General features: G+C 36.4%; 2 protein-coding genes across 2 annotated transcripts; both read right to left on the reverse strand.

Moving 5' to 3' along the window:
• Nucleotides 1-274: 274 nt before the first annotated feature.
• On the reverse strand, nucleotides 275-664 carry LOC120776095 (lipopolysaccharide-induced tumor necrosis factor-alpha factor homolog). Its single transcript, XM_040106578.1, has 2 exons — nucleotides 444-664; nucleotides 275-371 (listed from the first exon to the last, which is right to left on the reverse strand). Exons 1-2 carry the CDS (start codon nucleotides 662-664, stop codon nucleotides 275-277), a joined length of 318 nt encoding a protein of 105 aa, XP_039962512.1.
• Nucleotides 665-8,360: 7,696 nt separating this feature from the next.
• On the reverse strand, nucleotides 8,361-9,093 carry LOC120774770 (lipopolysaccharide-induced tumor necrosis factor-alpha factor homolog). The gene is made up of 2 exons (XM_040104543.1): nucleotides 8,684-9,093; nucleotides 8,361-8,579 (listed from the first exon to the last, which is right to left on the reverse strand). The coding sequence occupies exons 1-2, from the start codon at nucleotides 9,001-9,003 to the stop codon at nucleotides 8,483-8,485; spliced, it is 417 nt and encodes a 138-aa protein (XP_039960477.1). The 5' UTR covers nucleotides 9,004-9,093; the 3' UTR covers nucleotides 8,361-8,482.
• Between the last annotated feature and the right edge of the window lie 254 nt (nucleotides 9,094-9,347).

Below are 9,347 nucleotides of genomic sequence, written 5' to 3' on the forward strand. Positions count from 1 at the left end.
TTTTCTGTACTCTTCTAAAATTAACAAATAACTAATAAAAAAAATGGACAGTAAAAATATGAATTGCCTTTTTTTACGACACTTTAAAAATTACCTGAAATGCATGTTTCTACACCAGAATACCCCCTTAAATCAAATTCATATTTTTTTAGAACGGAAATTTATTACCATAGATGATTCTATTCTATTGTCCGTAAATGTGTATATAATACTAACATATGTACATATGTACATGTACATATGTATAAGATTTCCTCCACTCTTTTTATTTTACTTAGGACGGGTAGGTGCCTATGAAAGTGTCACACATGGGGCAGAAATGGTTTGCATTTCGGCATGAGTTCATGCAATACGGCAAACAGCAGCAACAGCTGTATAAAAATAATATTTGTAAGTATGATTATTGACGTACAAACATATGCGTACACAAGTACGGGCCTTACCAAGTCCATGCAAGCAATGTACACGCCAAATGCGTTTTTGGGGTCGAATTATATTTAACATTCGTCCTCACGGTGCATTTACATTGTGGACATCGTAATTGTGTAGATTCTGGGCCCACCAGTGGATTTGGATTGGCAAAGATTGTCGTAATGCTAGACAACTCATTGCCGATATCAGCTTCAATTTGCACGCCAGCATACGGTTTCTTAATATTGGTCATATTCACTGACGTTTTATGTATTTGTTTTCATTAAGCACTTAATAAAATTTTATCCTGAATAAGCGACGTCCCTCAGTATCGCAGGTCTTATGACAACCGCCGCGTGAGAACTACCAATCACGTCTAATGCAAAGGTTCGGCTTTAAGCTTCGTTTGAATAACGCTTTTTACATTTCCAATTACGAAGTTTGCACGAGGTACATACAAGGTGTTTTCCAAAGTAAACAGGACTTTTTGAATCAGCCCTCCCTGGGGGCACAATCTATATGTCGACTGGTGCGTTAGAATCTGCTATCTTTATCGATGGTCCAGTGCAAATTTCTTGATTGGAAGTGAAGTTATTGCGTTTTAAGTGTCAGTGTGTTTGTGGTGCGAAAATGAGCTTCGAACGAAGAGCCGACATTAAATTTTGTTTTAAAATTGATAAAACTTTTTCCGAAACGTTTCAATTGATGAAACGAGTTTATGGCGATGATTGCCTATCCCGTAGCAGAGTCCACGAGTGGTTTCAACGTTTTCAAAGTAATTGTGAGGACATAAATGACGATCACCGGAAATTCCATCGAAACTGTGAGTGAATTCATCAAAAATCAGCCGAAATCATCATTGAAATTCACAGAAATTCATTTTGACCAAACATTTGCTCTCATCGATCGACGCTTGCGAGCGGTTATTTGACCAAAAATCACATTTTAACCATTAACTACTCCAAGTATTTTTAGGAGTTCTTCCTCCCTGTCGACGAGGCATCGTCTCACGACTTTTATTTCCTCCGAAAATCATTGCTTCAGCAAGGTGCACAAGAAAGTCTTTTAGTGATAACTTTTGCATAGGGCATAGGGCATTTAATTTTTTTCTTCAATCCGTCTTTTTGCTTCCTCTCAACGTCTACAAGCGATGGCTCATGACAATTCGAAGCTAAGAGGACTTCTTTTGAATCCAACCATCGGGCTGCCAAAATGCCACCAGAGCTGATTTGAAGCTGACTTTCTCATCTTGCCAACTTTCCGACAAATTTAGGTGTATTCTTTCTGTTTTGCATGTATGTCCCAAGTGCGGGATATGGGATAGTTTCTAACAGTTTAATTCAGGTAAAAAAGCGGTCAAAGGCTAAACAAACTTCCTTCTCACGAATTGAAGAAACCAATTTCAAAACGAATTTTTCTCCAAGAGTGGTAGGTACAGACTGTACAGCGTTTGCTTCCTTACCAGTATAAAGATTAAGATCGTCAGCGTATCCTGTCTTTGAGTCACATCGCATCCAAATTTTGATTCCGCAATTTATTGGTTTCATTGGCATATATTGCTTCATACTTGATCTACCTTTGAATTTTACCATGCTCTCGTCAGTAGACTGAAATGAAATTTCACTTCGAGCAGCTGCAAATGTTTGTTTCAGACATTGCACAACATCGGAGATATAATAATCTCTGTAACTGTCGGCGGGCTTACTGCTGTCATTGAAATACTTATAACTTCGATGACAATAATAAATAGCGATCTCGTGATAAACACCTCTTTATAACTGAATTTCCCATCGATGGATTTTTGCTCCAATAGTCCTTCAGAGATGTCAACTTATTATAATGCATAATCAATGAAACGCTCAGAAATACCAAAATTTCATTAGCATCGGTTAAATTTCGCTTTGACTGAGCCCGACGATTCATAGCTGTCAGACGCTGATTAGTACATTCAGCAATTCGAATGCACAAACTGTAAGGAAATATCGTGGAAAACAGTTTGAACAGTGTGCAATCGTGAGCAAAATCAAAAAGGATTTTGCAGTCTCTCTCAGTTGGGATTTCATACTTTGAATTAAAGTTCTGAGAATCGTCCGCAGCAACATTTACCCACTGGGCAACTGGCAGTATATCGTCGTTTATTTTTGTGGGCTTGTCCGCCCCCTTGATGTTATCGTCAGTTTCTGATGCAGATTCAGTGCTTTCGGAACTCTCACGCAAATATTCACTCCCAGAGTCCTCAAAATCAACGTCCGAGTCTGACTCTTCAGACATACTACGCTCAATATCCTCCTGAGTTAGATATCTTTTCGTCATCTAAAAAACATATTGGGACAAGTAATCCCACGTAAAAAACTTATTGGGATTATATGTCCCAATTTTATAAAATGAACTCTAACTTACCCTATAACAGCAAAAAACATCACTAAACAATTAAATGTAACAAACCGAACACTTTTTTATGCAAAGAAATGCAAATTTTGTTGATCACGCTTTTATTTCGACCGATTTCAGCAAATTAGTGAAGACAACTGATCAAATTTCACGTATACATATTGCGAAATACTTTGTCATGTGGCGTCTACGCGCTGAAATTTACCGCTATCTTTTTGTTTACAATTAAAAATATACACTTAAATCTGTTTGTGGTACTAATTATATAGGCAATCGCATGCACAGTAAAGAAAATACGAAAGTTAGAAATTTGGTGGGATGTATTATCCCAGTAGTCCCGAAAGGGTTAAACTAAAAAAATTCCACAAAAAAGTGTAAAATAGTACAAATTTTTGAAAAATTGAAAAAAGTGGTTTTTGACTAAAAAAATTTTACTTTATGTTGTTTAAAAATACTGTATGTTCAAACTTGACTTTTCTTAGTTTTAATAAACTTTGCCCCAATTCCATACGACGTTTAATATTTTTTCTATCCTCCCGCCTATTAAGAACAATCGTTAAAATGAAACAAGTAAGGAAGGGCTAAGTTCGGGTGTCACCGAACATTTTATACTCTCGCATGATAAAGTGATAATCGAGATTTCATTATCCGTCATTTACATATTTTTCAAATACCGTAATTTTGTAAAGTTTTATTCCGCTATCATCATTGGTTCCTAATGTATATACTCGTATTATACAGAAAAGGATCAGATGGAATTCAAAATAGCGTTATATTGGAAGAAGGCGTCGTTGTGAACCGATTTCACCCATATTTCGTACATATCATCAGGGTGTTAAGAAAATATTGTATACCGAATTTCAGTGAAATCGGTCTAGTAGTTCCTGAGATATGGTTTTTGGTCCATAAGTGGGCGACGCCACGCCCATTTTCAATTTTTAAAAAAAGTCTGGGTGCAGCTTCCTTCTGCAGTTCGTTCCGTACAATCTAGGATTTCTGACGTTTTTTGTTAGTCGGTTAACGTACTTTTAGTGATTTTCAACATAACCTTTGTATGGGAGGTGGGCGTGGTTATTATCCGATTTCTTCCATTTTTGAACTGTATATGGAAATGCCTGAAGGAAACGACTCGGTAAAGTTTGGTTGACATAGCTATAGTAGTTTCCGAGATATGTACAAACAACTTAGTAGGGGGCGGGGCCACGCCCACTTTTCCAAAAAAATTACGTCCAAATATGCCCCTCCCTAATGCGATCCTTTGTGCCAAATTTCACTTTAATATCTTTATTTATGGCTTAGTTATGACACTTTATAGGTTTTCGGTTTCCGCCAGTTTGTGGGCGTGGCAGTGGGCGCTTTTGCCCATCTTCGAACTTAACCTTCTTATGGACCCTAGAAATACGTGTACCAAGTTTCATCATGATATCTTAATTTTTACTCAAGTTACAGCTTGCACGGACGGACGGACAGACGGACGGACAGACGGACGAACGGACAGACAGACATCCGGATTTCAACTCTACTCGTCACCCTGATCACTTAGGTATATATAACCCTATATCTGACTCTTTTAGTTTTAGGACTTAAAAACAACCGTTATGTGAACAAAACTATAATACTCTCCTTAGCAACTTTGTTGCGAGAGTATAAAAAACGAGAAATCGCGCGTCAAAGTGTTCGCTTTCTGCCCAACCGCTAATATACATATGTACATAAGTATGTATGTATAGTACATTTGTACATACATATGTACATACTATCTGCTAGACGCTCGGTCACTATTTCCCTTCTAGCTTCGAAAATATTTCGAACTTCCATCTATAACTTTGGGGACATACATACATATGTATGTGTACATACTTATTTTTAAAGAGATTTAAGCATTAAGCATTTTATTCCAACATACCTACTTACAAAATTATTGCAAAAATTATTGCAATATACATATGTATGTATGTATGTAAGTAAATCAAAAACAAACAATAAAGAAATATTTGTAGGTATTCGGCATTATTAACCATACATTCAGTATATACACAAATACGTAAGTATGTATGTATTAAAACTGTGCAGTATGCGTGATGTGCTGAACACATAGAGAGCGACATCCGTCAAATATTAAAATACACAGGTTCTTAAGGACACAGTCATTTAGGCAGCTGCACGACTTGATGACGAGTTTTTTGACACCTGACAATCAACTAAAGATTGGTATGCTAAGTTTAAAAGAGGTGAAATGAGCATCGCAGACGCTGAACGCATGCAAAATGCAAAGCGTATGCCACGCGAGCTCATTTTTGACTAAAAACAACTACGAGTTGATGATTCGGAGCAGTATTTGGAGATAATCAAGCGTAATAAACCCGAGTTTTAGAGCCGATATATGATTACGGATGAAAAATGGCTCCACCACTTCACTTCGAAATCCAATCGATAGTCATCTGAGAGTTACAGCACCCGATCAGCCGCTCTAAAGCGTGGAAAAACGCAACAGTCGACTGGCAAGGTCTGCATTTTAGGATGCTCATGGAATTACATTTATTGGGTACCTTGAAAAAGAAAGTACCTACAACACAAAATTTTACTATACTTCTACATAGTGTTAATGGACTGAAATCACCGAAAAACGGCCGCATTTGAAGTAAAATAAAAAGCTATTACATTGAGACAATGCACCGATGACAAAAAAATCCATGATTAAAATAATTCATGAATTGAGCTACGAATGAGAATTCCGCATCCATCGCATTCTCCAAATCTGCCCTTCAGGGACAGAAAATAGTCCTCAGATCTTAAAAGAAGGCTCACTGGGAAGTAGTTTTCGTCGAAGAAAAAGGTAATTTCCGAAACGGAGGCCTATTTTGAAACGAATGAAAAATCATATTATAAAAATGGTGTCGAAAATTTGGAGCGTCGATATAATCAGTGTATAAAACTTGCAACGAGTCGATTTGGCGATGTTCGTCTCCCTGTATTTCCTGACACTAGTCCCTCAGCTTATGAGATATCGAGCTAAAATTTTGCAACGGTCCCTTTCTCACCAAGAATCATTCATATGTCGAAACCGCCGCTATCGGCCCACTATAGCATTCAAAAGTTACACAAATTGAACGATCGAACTCAAGTTTTTGTACGGAAAACTTTTTCATTTGACGAAGTATCTTCACAAAATGCACATACGTATGTATGTATGTATGTACTTTGTAAATTTCATTCGGATATCCCAAAAACTGCCAAAACAAAATTTTATGATCCCTAAAAAACTTAAAAATTTCTGACATGACATGAAGACAGTTTTGAACCCATATACATACTTACATAAGTACATAAGTATGTATGTAGATATTAGTCTCTCAGGCAAAGTTGTTCATAATTATCCGTAGAATATTTCCCGCATACGCGATTTTCGAGAAAGAAAAGTCGACCCGCTCTAATGCATATATGTATGTACATATGCATGTCTATACATTTCCTTTTAGAGCAAGGGGCAATGCTCACTTAAAAATAAATCGTCCACTGTGAGGCTTTATGATAGTTTTAACCGTGCGATTCTGTACGGTGATACAGTCTCAAGTCTCTAAATTTGAGATTTTAAGTTAGAGACAATTTTTGAGACTTGAGACGATTTTGCTATTCTGTAAGCGACAGTCACAGAATCTATTACATTTCATCATTCAGAGATGTTTTTACACTTGAATGAAAATAAATATGTCGATAACAAATATTAAACTTTCTATAACATAGTAAAAAAACATAACTACCAATAAAAATAAAAATATATGTTGACTTTGTTTCATAATATTTACGAAATTTATGTAAAATTGATATATTTTTAATTTTTTCGTGTTTGAGTTGCTTACAAAATATAAAAAACGACAATCGATTAATATTTATTATGATCTCTATTCAGTAGATTCAAAATGGCAGACAAGAGTTCCTTTTGGTTTTGTGACCTGCTAACTACCAGGTCTCAAATTTGAGGTAATATTTTGAGACTAACGCAAGATACTGTTTAGTGAATAGTAACAAGTCACAAATTGAGACTTTACCTTAAAATGTCTCAAATAGAGACTGGTTACAGAATCCCGCTATTAGTTTGCAATTCTGTCTTGGATTCCACAACACCGCTGCATATTTCCCATAGAAGGGCCCATACACGACACATATGTGCGTTCGATCTGTGTGAATTCATTTCGCCCATACACGACACACATATCCATTTTGCGTTCGTTCTTCACACAGTCAACATCTGCGACAGGCAAGGGGAATATTTCTTGGATTTTATTTCTAATGTAGCACTTTTATCGATTTCCTTGTATGTATTTCGTTAATAAGTTATTCCAACTTTTATTTTTCTCAATTTTATTTTTGCATTTATCACTTTTCGTTTGCCATATTGCTAATGCATTTTTTATAAGATCAATAAAATCTTTATTAATGGAGCCTGCTTTAGAAGCTTAAGACAATCGATTTTTTTTTTGCTTAAATCTCTTTAAAAAATGTCTAAGAATATGTCCAAAAAGTTATAGATGGGAAATCTCAATATTATCGAAGCTAGAAGGGAAATAGTGACCGAGCGTCTAGCAGCGCTTGGGCAAAAAGCGAAAACATTGAAGCGCGTTTTCTCGGTTTTTCATTTTTACGATTATTCTTAATTGACGGGCAGGATAGGAAAAACCTAAACGTTGTATAGAATTGGGGCAAAGTTTATTATCTTTGGCATAAAATTATCTTCTATTTAAACGAAAAAAACTAAGAAAAGTCAAGTTTGAACATATTTTTAAACAACATAAAGTAAATTTTTTTTGGTCAAAAACCACTTTTTTTAATTAAATAAAATAGTAAAATGTTACACCTTTTTTCCAAATTTTCTTAGTTTAACTAGAAGATAAACTATTAAAAAATATGAATCTCTTCGAATTTTTTGTTTTCGATAGAAATTGCGACCTGCATCCTGCCCGCCGTCCGAAAAACGCACATGCGAGATGCATCGGGAAATTGCTTCCCAAAGCCAGAATATCAAAGATTTCGTATCCAAAAATTTTGTGAACGATGTTCAAATACATATGTATATAACTACAAAGCCTAGAAGTTTCACTTGAATAATTATTTCTTTCCCTCCCAAATAAACCTCAAAAAAATCACTTAACACTTGCCATTGTTCGTCCGCGATCTTCACTGTTCGGCGATATGAGAGGTTGTGCGCATACAATGCTATACACGACACACAAGTGCGCACACCGATCGTACAAAATCAAACATTTCCGCGAACATGGATCGGTATGCGCACAAGCCCATACATGAGTAAACCGCATGCGCACACATACCGATCGAACGCATTTGTGTGTCGTGTGTGGCCACTTTAAGGAAAGCTATCTCAATTAGTTTTATACTAATGATAATACGCCGTGCAAAATGCTGGCAAATACTACATAGCATAAAATTTCAGCTGGAGCTGGAATGTGAAACGCAACAAAAACAAAAACATATATATACATACATACATTCATACATACATATATACATATGTATATACATAAGTAAATACACATCCGGCATGGAATTATAGACCTTTATTTATATATTGGAATGTTTACAAACACAGTGCTTGTATAAACATATACATATTGATAATGTATTTTACTGGTGGACTCTCATCTCCTTCACTCCGTTTGCGCATTTAGGATTGATATGTGCCTATGAAAGTACCACACATGGGGCAGAAATGATTCGCATTTCGGCATGAGTTTATACAATACGGCAAACAGCAACAGCAACTGTAAAAAAAAAATAATATTTACATAACAACTACATGCATACATATACACGTAAATATGTATATTTAATACGTAAAGCGTAAATACTGCAATAAGTTCCTTACCCGGTCCATGACAGTAATATACACGCCAAATGCGTTTTTGTGGTCGAACGATATCGAACATTCGTCTTCACGGTGCATTTACATTGGGGACATCGTATTTGTGTAGATTCTGGGCCCACCGGTGGATTTGGATTCATGGGTATTGACGAAAAGTTAGGCAACTGAGGCTCACCTATCAACTGTACACCGCTGCCGCTCGGCTGTGCTGAAGTCACATGGTCAGCTTGCATCATGTAGGCCGGTGGCGGTGCTGTTGCATTGCTTACCTCGTCTGACAATCCTAGTTGTACACCAGCATATGGATGCTTAGCATTGACCATATTCGAATTAAAATTTTTTATAGCACTATAAACACACTTTATACAGAACAAGCGACGTCAACCAACTGTCACATGAGAAGTACCGATCAAAACTAAAGCGTTGCTTTGATTTCGCCTTCGTTCTAGTCAAGCGCGCTAACGGATCTTTCGTGAGTTCTCAAACCGTTTGAGCGACATTAGTAGGCTTCGTATTGTTGGCTTGCTGTTTGGGTAGCGCTGCTTGCATGTCTCAAATATAAACACTTGCATGAGCTATGTATATACTACTTATCTACTTATGTAGTTTATCGTATACATATGTTTGCATGTATGTATGTAGGTAAGTGGATTCCATATTTCTATAT

Source organism: Bactrocera tryoni, chromosome 4 (genome assembly GCF_016617805.1).
Source record: "Bactrocera tryoni isolate S06 chromosome 4, CSIRO_BtryS06_freeze2, whole genome shotgun sequence".
Lineage (NCBI taxonomy): Eukaryota > Metazoa > Arthropoda > Insecta > Diptera > Tephritidae > Bactrocera > Bactrocera tryoni.

What these genes read in the sequence shown, in the direction of transcription:
- LOC120774770 (XM_040104543.1), bottom strand. Translation starts at nt 9,003, where the DNA reads ATGGTCAATGCTAAGCATCCATATGCTGGTGTACAACTAGGATTGTCA. An exon ending in ATATTACTGTCATGGACCGG is followed by an intron (nt 8,580 to 8,683) that starts GTAAGGAACTTA and finishes TTTTTTTTACAG; the next exon opens with TTGCTGTTGCTGTTTGCCGT.
- LOC120776095 (XM_040106578.1), bottom strand. Translation starts at nt 664, where the DNA reads ATGACCAATATTAAGAAACCGTATGCTGGCGTGCAAATTGAAGCTGAT. An exon ending in ACATTGCTTGCATGGACTTG is followed by an intron (nt 372 to 443) that starts GTAAGGCCCGTA and finishes ATTTTTATACAG; the next exon opens with CTGTTGCTGCTGTTTGCCGT.